This window comes from Micromys minutus (assembly GCF_963924665.1).
Source record: "Micromys minutus genome assembly, chromosome: 21".
Lineage (NCBI taxonomy): Eukaryota > Metazoa > Chordata > Mammalia > Rodentia > Muridae > Micromys > Micromys minutus.
This window is the reverse complement of record NC_137956.1, coordinates 1,481,489-1,499,026: the sequence shown is the minus strand read 5'-3', so window position 1 is coordinate 1,499,026 and position 17,538 is coordinate 1,481,489. Positions and strand designations below refer to the sequence as shown.

The 17,538-nt window shown below is 42.3% G+C and overlaps 1 protein-coding gene across 5 annotated transcripts in view; it reads left to right on the top strand.

Moving 5' to 3' along the window:
• The window catches only part of TLN2 (talin 2), a 402,865-nt gene that overhangs the window by 248,787 nt on the left and 136,540 nt on the right, over window positions 1-17,538 (top strand). For all 5 annotated transcript variants that reach the window (XM_080934594.1, XM_080934590.1, XM_080934592.1 and 2 more), the window contains 5 exons: window positions 1,205-1,268; window positions 2,239-2,343; window positions 6,767-6,922; window positions 13,583-13,684; window positions 14,754-14,830. In XM_080934594.1, the coding sequence (XP_080790720.1) occupies window positions 1,205-1,268; window positions 2,239-2,343; window positions 6,767-6,922; window positions 13,583-13,684; window positions 14,754-14,830 (504 nt within the window). The remainder of the gene's footprint in view (window positions 1-1,204; window positions 1,269-2,238; window positions 2,344-6,766; window positions 6,923-13,582; window positions 13,685-14,753; window positions 14,831-17,538) is intronic.

The following is a 17,538-nucleotide window of genomic DNA, read 5'->3' as shown; positions in this document are numbered from 1 at the left end:
AAGTACATACCTTCAAATATAAATAATAAAGGTAAAGTTGTAACTTACCCTTAAAAGGAAGGAAAATGGAGTTCTAGTGAACATCTGTGTTTGAGTCTGCATGTGGTTTTCTTCCAAATCTCCTAATTCCTGCAGCTTTTGAGCATTTAAAAAAATAAACCACCTGACACCGAGGTCACCCTTACTGTGTGATTGGGTGGTCCCCTTCATTTCCCTCCTCTCTGCAGATTTGAAATTCTGATCTCACAGGATACCTGGAGGCTAAAGGGTAACTTGAAGGTGTCCGGTATGCAGTGGCTAAGTCAGTGTCTCTGGAACCCAAGAGTGAGGGGCTGGAGCTGGCACTGTGGCCTTGGGTGGCATCTGGAGTGGGATCCTTTTCTGCTAGGGCCCTAGTCAGAAAGTCATTTCCTAGCCCATGTTAGAGTAGAAGGAGAGAACAGACAACTCCATACATGCACTGTGACATGTGTGGCCGTGCAACATCATGTTCATGCACATGCAATAATAGCAGCATACAAAATGACGATAGGTAAACAATGCATTTTGTTTTGACATTACAGTCAGTATTTTGGCTCACAGGTCTTGTCAAGTTTATCTTAAGGTTTATCTTGCTAGGATGTACCATCAAAGGGCTGTTCTCCAAGACTTTGGGGGGACATTATTTTCTTGTAGCAGCGGTGTCAGCGTGACATACTGTCAAGTATGCTCTTTCCTTTAGATTGTTAGCTATGTCTTTGTAATTCCGTGAGCCCCACCGTGAAAAGCCCTAGTACGAGGTATATTGAACAATGTGCTTTTGTCTGGTCCATTCTTGTTTTCTATCCTCTTCCCAGGGAGAACAGTTTTTATTTTTAGAGTTAGTCTCCCTTGATTTCTTCAAAGTAGTAAGCTGTTTACATTTTCTGAGATATAAGAACATATTTTTACAGTAAAAATACTCTCTTCCTGCCTTGCCAAAGGACACATGCTGTATGTTGGCCTCATTTGTCTTTCACTGGACAGTGTCTACTGGACTTTCCTCTTCCAAATACATCAACTGGACCTGTTTTGTTCTCCTTTTGCTCACATCCGTCTTTTTCTTTAAGTGCCTCCTAGGTGCAGGTATATTAATTGAAGTGCTAGTGACTTAACTGAGCTTTTCCAAGTCTCTGCTGCCATGACAGAGTGATGAATGCTGTCCCCCTTCCCCTCTCTTTCTCAGTCTGAAGGAATTCCTGCCAAAAGAATACATCAAACAGAGAGGAGCTGAGAAGCGAATATTTCAGGTACTGAAAATGTACAGAAATGTGTTATTCCCCTTCCCCCCCATACTTGGCGTGCTGTGCCAGTGACCGATCCCTGACTCGAGGGGAGAGGAGCGAACAGCTCGACTCTGCGCAGATTTATTATCTTAATTCTACTTTCTTGCTAAAGTAAATTACTTAGCTCTTCTGAATAAAAATGTGCATACATTTATTTCCAAAGGTATTATTCCAGTAACATTGAAACGAGGTGAAGGGTCATCGAGCTGCCCTGGGAAAGTCACAAAGCCCCTTTGTCTTGAGATTTGGTTTTTGAAGCTAGAATTGGGGGATCTTGTACCTTTTGAAAATCTTGGATTATTTTTAAAGTCAGTGGCTTGTCTATCCTAGACAGTCACCAAGGGAAGCCGGGCTGTTCATGTGACCATCAAACATTCTAGTGAATCCAAGTCCTCAATATTCTTTGATTTTGAAATGGAAATAGAAACTATAATATAAATTGTGCATGAATAAAAGATTTTTATTCATTATCATTTGCAGATACTTTGATGTTTATACATGTATATGCCTTGCTCAATGAAAAAGATATATTCTGAATCTATGTTAGAAGGACCCCTACCCTCTTCTTAGAGGGACTTTTTTTTTTTTTTTTTTTTTTTTTGCTGTTATTTAAATATGAACCCTGAGCCCTATGGAATGTTGGTTCCTTTGAGGATGCTGTATTTGTGGACATTCCTCCTGGCATGCTGCAGATAGATGGGCATGGGTCCATGCTCTCAGCTGGTATCTACTTGGGAAGCCCTACACTTGAACTTCCTACTTGTGTTACACTTCAATCAGCACAAGCCTTTGTTATGGGATTGAGAGACTGAAGTAAAATGTCACTCACTCCTGGTCCCTGCACACCCCACCTGTCAGGACTTCCTCTCACTGACTCCACCTGATGGCAGGCTACAGTAACAGATTCTCACCCTACTCGCTGTTGCTTTTACAGGAACATAAAAACTGTGGAGACATGAGTGAAATAGAAGCCAAGGTGAAGTATGTCAAACTCGCCCGATCCCTCCGGACATATGGAGTGTCTTTTTTCCTGGTGAAGGTAAGCTGGGCAGGGTGGGACCAGGTTTTCCCTGGGTCTTCCTTGCTCTCTTCAGTAAAGAAGCTAGACTTAGTTAGAACCTTGGCACTGACCGATGTGGCATCTGGCCAGTTGTGACTTAAATGTAACTGCAGCACATAAATTCAGGGCATGAGCACTAGGCTAGTGAGTGCGCCCAGCTGCTCCAGTGAACTCCAGTCAGCTCCTCTGTCTTGCTTATGTCCCAAAGGAACAGTCTCGCTGCTGCTGTTCTGACATTCCTAGAGATCACCTCAGAACCCTAGGGTCCTCTGATAATAAATAAGAGAGCATGGTTGACACTGATGACATTGGATTCATGTCATGTATGTTATACTTAATCTACCCCAGTCCTGAGACTGACCCTTTGTTTAAAAGAACTGAACTCTTCTCGGTGTCTTTTGGGGGCTCGAGGGTCATAGAGTGCTTTGTTCTCTCCCATTCACTACACGTTCTGATACCACTGTGTCTTACTCTTGAGAGGAAACTGGGGCCATCGATCGATCTATCTATCTATCTATCTATCTATCTATCTATCTATCTATCTATCTATCTATCTATCATCTATCTGTCTGTCTATCTGTTTATCTGTCTATCTGCATCTATCCACCATCTATCGTCTATATCTATCTAAATACTTATCATCATCTATCTACATACCTGTCTACCTACCTATCATCTGTCTATCATCTGTATCTACCTATAAACTTATCATCATCTATGTATGTGTGTATGTCTGTCTGTCTATTTACCATCTATCTACCTTTCTTCATATATATATATATATATATATACACATATCATCATCTCTCTGACTGCCTGTCTACCTGTCTGTCTGTCTGTTTTGAGACTGAGACAATTCTGTAGTCCTGACTGACCTCGAACTTGAAGAGACTTTGTCTGTCTCTTGAATCCTAGGCCACCCCCACCCACGCTAAAGATGTGTTAAAGCTCAGACATTTGTTCCCATTGTGATTTTGCCATTTTCGTCTCTTCATATACAAAGGGAAAATAGCGTGACAGACTCTAGTGGAGTCTAAAGTCTGTGACTGGTGCTTGTTTTAGTGAGCATCAGGCCTGCTTTAAGTGCAATCATACGTGTCAGTGTCAGGTATGTACACATCCCAAAACATGCATCGTTTGGGAGTGTGAATGTGCACACTAATATTACTCCTGACAGCTGTGTGGACATATGCATTTCAGCACATACCACTTGAAAATTTTTCTTCCTGATAGTCCTGAAAGCATAGCTACCCTAAGTAAAAATTCAGTAATAAGGAAAAGAGTACAGACACGAGACAGTCATTCCCAGCATCTTTTTGTGTAACATACACAGATCTCTCAAAATGTTTGCTTTATGAGCCAGGTATGGTGGCTGTAATCCCAACACTTGGGAAGAGAAGGAAGATCAGAAGTTTCAGGTCATCCTTGGCTCTATAGTATTTTCGAGGCTAACCTGTGATGCATGAGACTCTGACTCTACTATATGTACAATCTCTGTTGTTTTGTTGTTTAAATTTATGTGTCCTATAGTTTTATTTTATTTATTATGAATAATTCACTTTCATAAAATCTATTTTCCTACAAGGTTTTTATTTTGTTTTATTTTTTATTTGTGCGTGTGTATACGCACATGCGCGCACACACATGCATGCACTTTTTTTTGTATATGTGTGTATGTGTGTGTGTGGTGTGAGTCTGCTCAAGAAGTACCTTTGGAGGACAGAAGAGGGTACCATATTACTTGGAACTGAAGCAATGGGTTAACTGTCACATAGGTTCTGGGAACCAAAATTTATTCCTTCTGCAAGAGCAACAAATGCTCTTAGCCACAGAGCTGTCTCTCCTGTCATTACAAAATGATTTTTAAGCATTGTAATATGGTTTTTGGATGTGCCATAGTTTGTTTATATAAAGTCTTTTGTTATTGGAAATTGGAGTTCTTTCCAGACTTTCACTAGGACAAACTTCATTTGTGTTTCTTGTAACAAAGTTATTGTGTATAGATTTATGTTAAGGCATGATAGACAAGGAGAGGAGGTGGGGAAAAGGAGAGGAAACGGAAATCGGAAGAGGAGGAGTCAGAAGGGAAGGAGGGGAGGATGGAATGGGAACAGGAGGACTGCAAGTGAGAGGGATCTCTTAGGAGGGGAATAGAGAGTGTAGTAGTAAATCTGCCCAAAATAGACTGCAGTTTGTTTTCCTAATTACTGAGTCATGTTTTCATTGGATGGGTTTATCTGGGTTGAAGAGGACATTGCAACAATTATGTACACTTAAAATTTAAAAACAAAGTATTTCCAAAAATAAGTTGTGTCAAATAAGAAACAATTTTAAGGCTCTGGATGGGTAGGTATTTACACATTTCTCTTCTACCAAGGATTACAGTTTTAAGGGGTGTGCGTGGGGGTTGTGTGGGCGTGGTCACTCGTGCATGTATGTTAATGTACTGCCTGTGGAGACCAGAGGCATTAGATCCCCTGGAGCCAGAGTCACACCTAAGCTGGGTTCTTAGACCCAAACCCAGATCCTCTGCAAAAAAATGTGCACTGTTAACTGTTCTTTACTCTCTAGCCTCTGGCTCGGCCACCTTAACTTCCACTGATCAATGGTCCCTTTCATTCCTTCTTCAGTTCTGAAAATTCATTTTCAAAAAACTGTTTGACATAAATAAAATTTGATCTTAATTTTTTATGATTGTAAATATTTTCTACATCACTTTGGGGAAGTGGTTTTTGCTGATTATAGCAACACTCCACAGATGGTATATAAAGTTTCGACTACCATGTGTGTTACAAATATTCATTTGCCAATTCTTTGCTTCCTGATCTTTCTTACCACGAGTTATCTTACTTGTACTTTTTTCCTTATCCCTCTATCCCTCTCTGTCATTGTGTCTCCCTGGTCTCACTCACTCACCCTATCTATCTATCTATCTATCTATCTATCTATCACCTATCTATATATCTTTCTATCATCTATCTGTCTATCTACCTCTCTGTTTGTCTGTCTGTCTATCTGTCTATCTACCTATCATCTATCATCTATCTGTCTATCTACCTCTCTGTTTGTCTGTCTATCTATCTATCTGTCTCTACGCCCGCCCCTCTCCGCCCCCACGCTCCTTCCCTTTCATCTGTGTGTTGAATCAAAGCTCTTTCTCTTCTCCTTTGTGGCAGTAAGAATAAAAAGTAGATGGGCTGCTACGGGTTCCAGCAGGGCCACTGACCACCCAGTGACTCGGTAATCAATAATTTATCAACCAGATCCATATGTTAAATTCTCAGTCCACAGTCCATCCACACAATAAGCTTACAACTAGATGGTAAAGATATAAACTGCTCACCTAGATAAGACAAATTGACCTACAGAAACCCTTGAAAATGTATCTACCTATTGCCAATTAAGACCACCTGGATCTAGATGTTTCATCTTGATTCTCCTCCCCTCCTCCTCTTCCTAGACTCTTTCCCACCTACCTTTCCTTCTCATCCAGTGATAGGCTGGACCTGCCTTCCTGCATAATGACACCATCTTATACTTCTTTATTCTGTTTTCAATGCTTCTGTTAGAACAATGCTTATTACCCTGAAGTCTCAAAAAATACCCACCTGGGTGTTCTTTCTAAATTATTAATCTATTGCAAGGTTTAGTTTAAGTGTGAGGTAAGAATCTACATTATATTTTTTAATCTATTAAATAAGTCATTAGTCTTGCTTTAGAATCACTTGTAACCCCAGCACTTAGGCGCCTGAGACAGGGTGGTTACTGTGAGTTCCCCACCAACGTGGGCCCTGTTTCAAAGAAACAAGCTTGAGGACGGAGTGGATGTTTGTATGAAAACTCCATAACTCCACACCGTGTACAGTGACTATGCACAGTGACAGCGTTTCAAATGCTGAATAGTGCCCTAAAAACATTGCCATAAAGACTCAAGACCAGAGGATGTACAAAAGCCTGCACGTGGCAGTGGATGCAGAGATGTTTTCTTAAAGGGGAAGGCTCTATGACTTTGCATAATGGGAAGACCCTGGTTGGGCTGATTGGGTTCACTTTAAGCACCTGAAATCTACAATAGTTTTCATCTGTTCTTCACCCACCCGGATGCTTCCTGGGATGGTAACACTCAGAAGGATACTGAGTGTCTCTCCAGTTTTGTCCCTTGTTTCTGACACAGTTTTAGAGCAATCCCTCCTGCTGAATAATGCTCCTTTCCGGGAAGCAGCACAACTTTGTGAATCTATCCAGTATCCTGGTGTCTCCCTGCCTCATTCCTGTGTCTCAGTGCATTATTCCCCTGGCTTGTCTAAAAGCCATACCCATTTAGTAAACAGACTATAGGTGCAACACCTCCAAACCACTGTATTCCAGAAAAGCTGGTGACCCCTGGCTTCCCTTGTTCCAGGAAAAAATGAAAGGCAAGAACAAGCTGGTTCCCCGCCTCCTGGGCATCACCAAGGACTCCGTCATGCGTGTGGATGAGAAAACCAAGGAGGTGCTGCAGGAGTGGCCGCTCACCACAGTCAAGCGCTGGGCAGCTTCCCCTAAGAGCTTCACACTGGTAGGAAGAGCCAGGCACTAAGGGGACTGGTGTGGTCCTGAGCAGTATTGGAGGGCAGCCTGTGGGTATTATTGGTCTTAAGGGTTCAGCATGGAGAAAGAAGTTGTTAACTACAGACTAGAGTCTTTGGAATCTCCATTTTCATGCAGACATTGTAAAATAAGACATTTTTTAAAAAGTATAAAGGAGTTTAGAAAGCATGATTGTCTACTGTTCTTGTTTCTTTTCTGTTGCTGTGATTAAATACCTTGACCAAAAGCAATTTCAGTCCATAGTTGCATGCAGGTCAAGGCAGGAACTTAAAGAAAGGCATCCACAGTCACGAACTAGCAGAGAGAGTAAACACATGGAACCTTGCTTACTTGCTCTCGATTGCTTTCTCCACTCTTGTACTGTTCAGAACCCCTGCCTAGAGAATGGCACTGCCCACAATGGACGGGTCTTCCTCTATCACTTAATGATCAAGGCATTTCCCACAAACATGTTCATAATTCAATCTTGGTGATTTACTAATTGAAGCTGTGTTTTCAGGTGACTCCATCTTGTGTTGAGTTGATAGTTAAACATGGGGCTAGAGAGACTTGGTTGGACCTAGATTGGATTCTCAGCACCCTCATGGGAACTCACACCCATGTGTTAGCTGCAGTTCTGAAAAATTGGATGCTTTCTTCTAGACTCCATGGGCACAAAGCACTCACATGGTTCACATAGATACATGCAGACAAAGTATTTCCACATAAAATAAAATAAAATGAAATGAAATAAATCTTTTTAAAAGTTTAAAGCAAAATTTAAAAAACCGACTTGTATCATCATATAATTTGATGATAGAATGATAAGACCAGGCTAGTTGAAAGGAGACTTAGAATTTCCATAGTCTGCTGTAGCTGGATGGACCCTACATAACCCCAAAAACATAGGGGGTCATGTTTTAGAGAGCCATGTCTGTCCTCTTCTTCATTGTGAGAAGTAATGGAGTATTTTTAAATTTTAAGATTGGTATACATATATGCATGGTATTTAGGAATACTAGAAGAAAATTTCTTTGAGACTTCAGAGTGGTATTTTCAGAAAGGAATTTTAAAGTATCATTAGGCCGTTTAAGTACAATACCTCCATTCCTGTAAACTTTTGGAAAAATCTAAGCAGCTGTGTGAGTAGCAACTATTCCGTTGTATAGTGCTTTCAAATTTTTAGTTAAGTGATTTTTTTTCTCTATTGCTATATCAATAAAGATGATTTATATTTAAGAGAAAGAAAGGCAGACAGGAATAGGTAAGTTGGGGAACATTATTTTGTTATGCCTCTTTTAATACTGTAGTTGGTCTTTCCAAAGTCATTCTAAGTGTTTTTAAAAAACAAAATTTTACTGTAAGAATGAGGGATACTGATAACAAGATGGGTAAATGACCAAAAGACAGAATTGTATGCTAACGTTTTCACGGAGAGGCAGAGCTCGGTAAGCCTTCTCCTAAGGAATCCCTTCGTCCTTCCCTCGGCTTTTCTGAATCTCCCAGCTTTTGGTGCGTTCCCTGCTGAGCGTCTGGGATCGATTTCTGCTTTGGTTCTCTCATGGTCAGTTGTTTGCAGATCTCCCTGTTGTCTTTCTGTTATTGATTTTCAGTTTGATTCCATTCTGGTCAGAGAACATGCTGAGGACATTTTCAGGGCCTGGGGTTTTGCTTTGCTTTTCCTTTTAAGCTGTTAGTTCATGTGTATGAATGTTTTTGCCTGTGTATGAATGTTTTTGCCTGTGTATGGTTTCATCTCTCTTGTGTGCCTGACTCTCACAGTGGCCAGAAGAGGGCACTACATCTAGATCCTCTGGAACTAGACATCCAGACAGTGGTGAACTCCCATGTGGGTGCTGGGGAAACCAATCCCAGGTTCTCTGCAAGAGTATCAAGTGCTCCCATCCACTGAGCCATCTCTCTATCTACCCTTACCTCTTTTCCATTTATTTATTTGATTGTTTTTATTGGGTATAGTTTATTTACATTTCAAATGTTATCCCCTTTCCTAGATTTTCTTCCATAACCTCCATCCACTCTTCCCCTGCTTCCATGAGGATGTTCACTCACCCACCCCCTCCCGCCTCCCCACCCTGACATTCTCCTACACTAGAGCTTTGAGGCTTGGCAGGGCCAAGGGCTTCTCTTCCCATTGATGCCCAACAAGGCCATCCTCTGCTACATGTGCAGTTGGAGTCGTAGGTCCGTCCATGTGTGCTCTTTGGATAGTGGTTTAGTCCCTAGGAGCTTGGGTTGGTTGGTATTGTTGTTCTTATGGGGTTGCAAACCCCTTCAACTCCTTCAATTCTTTCTCTAACTCCTCCATTAAGGACCTGCTTCTCAGATCAATGATGGCTTTGAGTATCTGCCTTTTTCTGTCAGGCTCTGGTAGAGCCTCTCAGAAGACAGCTATATCAGGCTCCTGTCAGCAAGCACTTCTTGGCATCAGCAATATTATCTGGGTTTGGTGGCTGGTTAGGGATGAATACCCCAGGTGGGGCAGTCTGTGGATGACCTTTCCTTTAGTCTCTGCTCCACACTTTGTCTTTCAATTTATTCCTGAGAATATTTTTGTTCCCCCTCCTAAGAAGGACTGAAGCATCTGCACTTTGGTCGTCCTTCTTCTTGAGCTTCGTATAGTAAATGAATTGTATCTTGGGTCTTCCAAGCTTTTGGGCTAATATCCACTTATCAGTGAGTGCATACCATGGGTGTTTTGTTTTGGGGGGGAGGGAGGGGGAGAGGGAGAGAGATTGAGTTACCTCATACAGGATGATACTTTCTAGATCCATCTATTTGCCTAAAAATTTCATGTAGTCATTCTTTTTAATAGCTGGGTAGTACTCCACTGTGTAAATGTACCACAATTTCTGTATCCATTGCTCTGTTGAAGGACATCTGGGTTCTTTCCAGCTTCTGGCTATTATAAATAAGGCTGCTATGAACATAGTGAACGTGTGTCCTTGTTGTATGTTAGAGCATCTTTTGGGTATATGCCCAGGAGTGGTATAGCTGGGTCCTTCAGTAGTATTATGTCCAATTTTCTTAGGAACTGTTAGACTGATTTCCAGAGTTATTGTACCAGCTTACAACCCCACCAACAATGGAGGAGTGTTCCTCTTTCTCCACATCCTCACCAGCCACTTTGCTGAAGTTGTTTATTAGCTGTAGGAGTTCTCTGGTGGAATTTTTGTGGTCACTTAAGTATACTATCATATGGTCTGCAAATAGTAATATTTTGACTTGTTTCTTTCCAATTTCTATTCCTTTGACCTTTTGTTGTCTACTCTGGCTAGGACTTCGAGTATTATATTTAATAGGTAGGTAGAGACTGTGCAGCCTTGTCTAGTTTCTGATTTTAGTGGGATTGCTTCAAGTTTCTCTCCTTTTAGTTTGAATTTGACTACTGGTTTGCTGTATGTTGCTTTTACTATGTTTACATATGGGTCTTGAATTCCTGCTCTTTCCAAGTCTTTTAACATGAAGGGATGTTGAATTTTGTCAAATGCTTTCTCAGCATCTAATGAGATGATCATTTCCTTTGAGTTTGTTTATGTAGTGGATTAAGTAATGTTCCTTCTGTTTGCATTTTGTGGAATGGTTTGGAGAGTATTGGTATTAGGTCTTCTATGAAGGTCTAACAGAATTCTGCACTAAACCCAACAGGTCCTGGGCTTTTTTTGGTTGGGAGACTTTTAATGGCAGCTTCTATTTCTTTAGGTGTTGTGGTTCTGTTTAGATGGTAAATTTTGGAATAGATGCCATGAGGTCCTGAGAAGAAGGTATATTCATTTGTTTTAGGATGAAATTTTCTATAGATATCTATTAAATCCATTTGGTTCATAACTTCTGTTAGTTTCACTGTATCTCTGTTTAATTTCTGATTTCATTGATGAGAGTGTAGTGGTAAAATCTTCCACTATTGTTATGTGAGGAGCAGTGTGTGCTTTTAGCTTTTGTAAGGTTTCTTTTATGAATGTAGATGCCCTTGCATTTGGAGTATAGATATTCAGAATTGAGATTTCATCTTGGTGGATTTTTCCTTTGATGAGTTATCCTTCCTTACCTTTTTGATAACTTTTGATTGAAAGTTGATTTTATTCAATATTAGAATGGCTACTCCAGTTTGTTTCTTGGGATCATTTGCTTGGAAATTGTTCTCCAGCTTTTTCTCTGAGGAAGTATCTGTTTTTGTCACTGGGGTGTGTTTCCTGTATTCAGCAAAATGCTGGGTCCTCTGTCTTTTTATTGGGAAATTGAGTCCATTGATGTGGAGAGATATTATGGACCAATAATTTGTTGTTTCCTGTGGGTTTGGGTTTTTGTTGTTGTTGTTGTTTGTTTGTTTTGGTTAGAAGTGAAATTATGTTTGTGTGGCTGTTTTCTTTTGGGTTAGTTGAAATAAGATTACTTTATTGCTTTTTCTAGGGTGCAGTTTCCCTCCTTGTGTTCGAGTTTTCCATTTATTATCCTTTGTAGGGCTAGATTTATGGAAAGATACTGTGCAAATTTGGTTTTGTCATGGAATATCTTGGTTTCTCCATCTATGTTAATTAAGGGTTTTTCTGGATATAGTAGCCTGGTCTGGCATTTGTGTTCTCTTGAGATCGGTATGACATATGCCCGTGATCTTGTAGCTTTCATAGTCTCTGTTGAGAAGTCTGATGTGTTTCTGATAGGTCTTGCTTTATATGTTACTTGACCCTTTTCCCTTACTGCTTTTAATATTCTTTCTTTGTTTTGTGCATTTGCTGTTTTGTCTATTATGTGATGGGAGAAATTTCTTTAGTGGACTTTTCTATTTCGATTTTCTTTAGACTTTTTGTTTGTTTATGGGCATCTCTTTTGGGTTAGGGAAGTTTTCTTCTATAATTTTGTTGATGATATTTACTAGTTCTTTAAGTTGGGAATCTTCGCTCTCTTCTATTCCTATTATCCTCAGGTTTGGTATTCTCATTGTGTCCTGGATCTCCTGGATGTTTTGGGTTAGGAGCTTTTTGCAGCAATTTTGCATTTTCTTTGACTGTTGTGTCAGTGTTTTCTATGTGATCTTCTTCCCCTGAGATTTTCTCTTCCATTTCTTGTGTTCTGTTGGTGATGTTTGTGTTTATGACTCCTGTTCTCTTTCCTAGGCTTTCGATCTCCAGGGTTGTCTCCTTTGGTTATTTCCTTATTGTTTCTATTTCCATTTTTAGATCTTGGATGGTTTTGTTCAGTTCCTTCATCTGTTTTGTTGATTTTTGTGTTTCCTCTTTAAGGGCTTCTACCTGTTTACCTGTATTGTCCTGTATCTTTTTAAGGGAATTATTTATGTCCTTCTCAAAGTTCTCTATCATTATCATGAGTTGTGATTTTAAATCAAAATCTTGCTTTTCTGGTGTGTTGTGTATCCCAGACTTCTGTGGTACGAGAACTGGGTTCTGATGATGCCACATGACCTTGGTTTCTATTTCTTAGGTTCTTAACATTGCTTCTCGCCATCTGCTTATCTCTGGTATTAGCTGGTCTTGCTGATTCTGACAGTGGCTTGACTCTCCTGTAAACCTGTGTGTCGGACCTTCAGGGCACAGACAGAAACCAAAAGGATCCAGTCCCAAACTGCTTCTCGATTCCTGTGTCCTGAAGGCTCTGGACATGTCCCTCAGTGCAGCAGTGTTCATACCTGTGCTCTCAGGTGTGTCTGCACTTCTGTGAGACTGGCTCTCTCCCAGTGGGGTCTGGGTACAGAGTGCTCTGGTACCAGGTCAGCTGCAGGCATAGGTGGAAACTGGAGGCTATTTGTTTTTGGACAGATACTCACTGTGTAGCTTTGGCTAGATAGAAACTCACTAGTAGACCCGACTCATAGCTTATGCCTGCCTCTGCCCTTCAAGTGCTAGGATTTGGTGTGTTTGTCTAGATTGCTAGCCTGTCTGCCTCACTTTATCTTTCTAATACACTCAGGATCTGATGGTTTTCTATGTAACAGCAGACAGCATTTCTCTCCATTGCTCAGTATTTCTTGGTGACCTTGATGGGAAGAAGCATGTGTCACAAGGCCTGTGATGCTAGGGAGGAAGGGAACCATAGAGAAATTCATGTGTTCACTGTTGAAATACAGTAGCCCTTTTTCCCAGCCTGGCATGTCTGGGGCCCACTGCTCTTCAGCTGCTGGGAGGGCTGCATTCCTGTCTAGTCCTCCTGGTCCTCTGCAAAGGTGGGCTTTTCAGGAATGGCTACTGCAAGGTATTCTGGCCTCCAGTTCTCTGCTTGGGGTATATGGGATCCAAAAGAAAGCCCAAGACCACATTCGTTCTCCTTTGGCCCTAGGGCTCCAATCCTGTCTGTCCATCTTCATAATTTCAGGAGCTCCACCCCTTTATTTTGACATGTATTTATGTGTGTGGGTGGGGGATGGGGACGTAAGAAGGCAACTTGCCAAAGTCAGTTCTACCATGTGGGCTCCAGGGACTGAGTTCAGATCTGAGGCTTGGAGGCCACTGGTTTTTTTTAAAATATCTACCATTAATTTCTTTTTTATGTTTGGTTTTTCCTCAGAGTGGAGAACAGTGGGAAGGGAGCTGTGTCACAGCTTTATAGCTGCTCTGTGTGTCCTTATGGTGTTTGGCAGATCTAATATAGCCGTGTTTCTCCTAATGTGCTCTTTTAGGATTTTGGGGAGTACCAAGAAAGCTATTATTCAGTACAAACCACAGAGGGGGAGCAAATATCCCAGCTGATTGCAGGATACATTGACATCATCCTCAAAAAGGTATGTTGTGTTGAAGAAGGCCAAGGAAAATCAAGGCTACTATGGTAAAAAGGCTCAGTGACGAAGCCATGTTAAATGGGATCCATGTTTGAAATGTTTACGTGACCGACTGAGTCTTCAGCATTAAGATGGTTGTATATGAGATCTCTGACCATACTTCTCTGAGCATGTCTGATTTTGCCACAGTACATATGTGTCTGTTGCTGCTGGCTAAGGAGCAGTGGTCTGTGTTCTACTTTGATTTCCTTTGCTGTGATGAACACACTGACCAAAAGCAACTGGAGGAAGAAGGGTTTATTTGACTTCTGCTTGTGTTCACAGTCTGTCCTGCAGGGAAGTATGGGTAGGAAGCCCCGTAGAAACTTGTAAGTCAGGCCCACGTGCTATCCTATATACAACATTCCCTCCAACCAGGGAGCTCACAGCTAAGGAACAAGAGCTTAAACCATGGAGGGGTGCTGCCTAGTGATTGGTGTGGGCTCATGCTCGGCCCTCCTCCTTCCAGGAGATGGTACCACCCCTAGGTTACCTCCTAAGTCTGTTAACAGTGACAGCATTCTCCTACAGGAATACCCACGGGCCACATTGTTCTGGGAAGCCCTCAAGTTGGGTCAAGTTAATAGTTAGAGTTAGTTAGGACTGTCTTTTCCCGATTCTTCAGTCTTCTTCTCTGCAGAGGGTTTTTGCTTTCCCTACTTGGTGGAAGCCAAGTGTGCATTGTGGTTTTTATGAGTTTTTGTTTTTACCAAACATAATGATATCATGAGCCATAGAAGCCTACAGAAAATCAGACGTTTTAAGGCTTCCCAATACAACCCATTCAAAAGTCATATTCTGCTAGGGTGTTAATGAATGTACCTGACTTTTTCCTGTGTAAGTAATGATAAACTCAAGGATTGATGTGTTTGCATACCGAGTCCCAGATGTCTGCTGTCTGGGCATCATGCTTTTGTGCCTCTCATTCCCTCCGTCCTCGGGATGTGAGTTGTCTGTCCCCTTCAGACGTTCTTTTCAGTGGCCCTGTGTCGAGACTTGCTGATGTTCATTGTTCTGTCTGTTTTGCCTCCAGAAACAAAGCAAAGATAGATTTGGACTGGAAGGGGATGAGGAGTCAACGATGCTAGAAGAGTCAGTTTCCCCAAAAAAGTAAGTATCCAGGGTGCTAGGGATCTGCCTCCTCCCGAGGTGACATGGCGATGGGTTGGTCAAGGCTCGCTCTTCAGTGTGGCCCCTAGATGATCTGTGCATGTGATGCAGCTGTCTTGTGTGGGTGCGGAGCATTCCATGGGGACCTGCACAGGGCTTGGTGTCCACCTCCATCTTGGAAGCATTCGGCATTTCTGGGTCCTACTCCGCATCTCTGATGTAAATTTCATAGATCAGGTTATTACCCTGAAATCTGTAACTTGGCTTCTGTTCGATTCTGTCCTGGGATCTTTGGAGGCTGGCCCGTGGTGTGGTTAGTGTGCATAAAGCACTGACTAAATGCCTCACTTCTCTCACAAGCTGCGAGGCAGCAGAGAGACGGGGCTGAGAAAGTGCTCTTGGAGCTAAAGAGGTGGCTCGGTGGTTATAATCACCGGCTGCTCTTCCAGGGGACCCGGTTCAACATGGCCGGGACATGGCAACTCTTTACAACTGCCTATAACTCAAGTTTCAGGGAAATCAGTCAGCTTCTTCTGGCTTCCATGGGTACCAAATGCAAGTAAGACACTGACACATGCAGGCAAAACAATGCATATAAAATAATACAAACACTGTTTTTAAAGAAAAGGGGAAAATATTACTCATAGATAAAAACGATGCTCAGAGCAGATGTGGCAGTCTCTTCATTTGTGCCAGCCTTGAATTTTCTACCCTCACAAGCCCATGTGGAAACCAGGAAGCACAGAAGTATCACCTTGTTATGTGTAGTTTTGATGACAGATAATGCACACAAAGCATTGGCACATTTTGTTTGCTATTGTAAAGGTTCCCATTATCTTAAGTTCAAAACCTGGGGCTGAAAAAATGGTTGAGTGCTTGCTCCTCCCACAGAGAGCGTGCACAAGAACTGCATCTCCAGGGGATCTGACTCCCTCTTTCAGCAAGTTCCCTGCAGCACTTGCACATAGCACACACACACAATCAAAAGTAAAATTTTTTGATTCAGAACTCCTAGCTCCATTTATTAATGAGAAAATGGATTTAACAAAAAAGCAGGAACGATCTAGAAAGGACTACTAGCTGAGAAATCTCCCCAGACGCCCTTGCGCTAAACAGACCCGTGATAACTGCTCTCGTCTTTGTTTTTATTCTGTGCCCAGCTCTCATTTGAACCCAACACAGGTCCTGTGCTAGAGAAAGGCAGATGTTGCCCCTCAGACACAGGTTGGAGCTAAGCTGCCCCAGCACACTTCAAGGCTATAGCTTGCTGTCGAGTCTCCTAGGTCCTCGCAATGGCTAATGTCCACCAGATGGAAAGTCTTAAGCTTGTGCTTCCGTCAGAGTGGGATGTTTGTTTGATAGCATCATTAGCCCTTGTGTATCCCACAAGGAGAGCCCAGTGCCTGTGGGATTACACATGTCTAGCCTCTGAGACTTCTCTGTTGTTAGTGTCTTGTCGTGAACCTAAGTCAAGACAAGCAGGAAGAGTGCAGGTTGTCGGCTGAGGTGTAAGACAGCAGCCCCCAGACCCCCTCTCCCTAGTGTCATCTACTCTGAACTCCTTTAAAATATTTATTCATTACAGTTTTGTACAGATGTGTTATTTCTTTTGATCCTATTCACCCCATGTCCCCTTCTTATCCCATCTTCCTGGTTCCTGCGAACCCACATTTCTCTCAGGTCTGTCTCCTATATTCAGACCTGTTTTAACTGACCTACTGGATGTGATTAGGGTCGCTTTACCTGAGCAGGAGTGTGGGAAACATAGACAACTTACTACTGTCTGTACCACCAAAGAGAAACAACTCTCGCCCCAGAGCGAGCATCAACTCCCAAGGGCTCCTCAGCTAGTGGTGGGAAGATCCACACCGTGCAAGAATGCTCAGGGGCTCATCCTATGTGGCTGCTGTGACTCATGAGTGCGGCAGCCACGGCATGCCTAGTAGGCAGCGTTTACAGTGCTCTCCCATCTGCTTGCTGTTTTATATTCTTTCCTCTTCTGCTTGCGTGATACTCTCAGAGTGTTGCCCCCAAACAAGGGCCGAGGTGATAGCGATGTTCTTTTTAGGTTTGAGTTCTGGACAGTTGGTGATTCTCTGCACCCCGAGCTGTCAGGCCCCTTTATAAGCCACCACCCACCTTGGCTCACTTTTTTGACTCTCTACAGATGTTTGTTGCTTGAGATGCTAACTTGGTTAACAGGGATGGTCTAAGGTGGAGCCTGCCTGTTGGTATAAAATTCCCCTTCCTTCTTCACCTCTCCTGTGTTCCCCTGGTTGTGGCTCCTCCACTAGGCTCCTGAAGAATTGCCCTCTGTCTAGCTCCCTACTCACACATGTGCAAACTCCTTTGCATCTACCACACATTCCAAAAATCTTAAGAAGTCATGCATGCTTGTGTGCACGCGTGTAAATCCTAATCTCTGGTTGGAATCTTTCAGAAACGATGTAAGTCTCTCAAGCCAGCAGAGATGACAGATGCCCTCAGTGGTCAGTGGACTCGAACTTGTGAGAGTTTCCTTAACTTAGATCCGTCACTGCCTAGCATGGAAGCCTGTTGGATAATGTCCATATGATTGAACCAGTGATATGAACACATCCTGGCCAGAGTGTCATTGTGTTAGCACGGTCATTTGCTTCGCCCTAAGAGCAAATGGATTGTGTAATTCCAGGACACTACCAGTGGAGGCACCGACACTGGGCCTGACT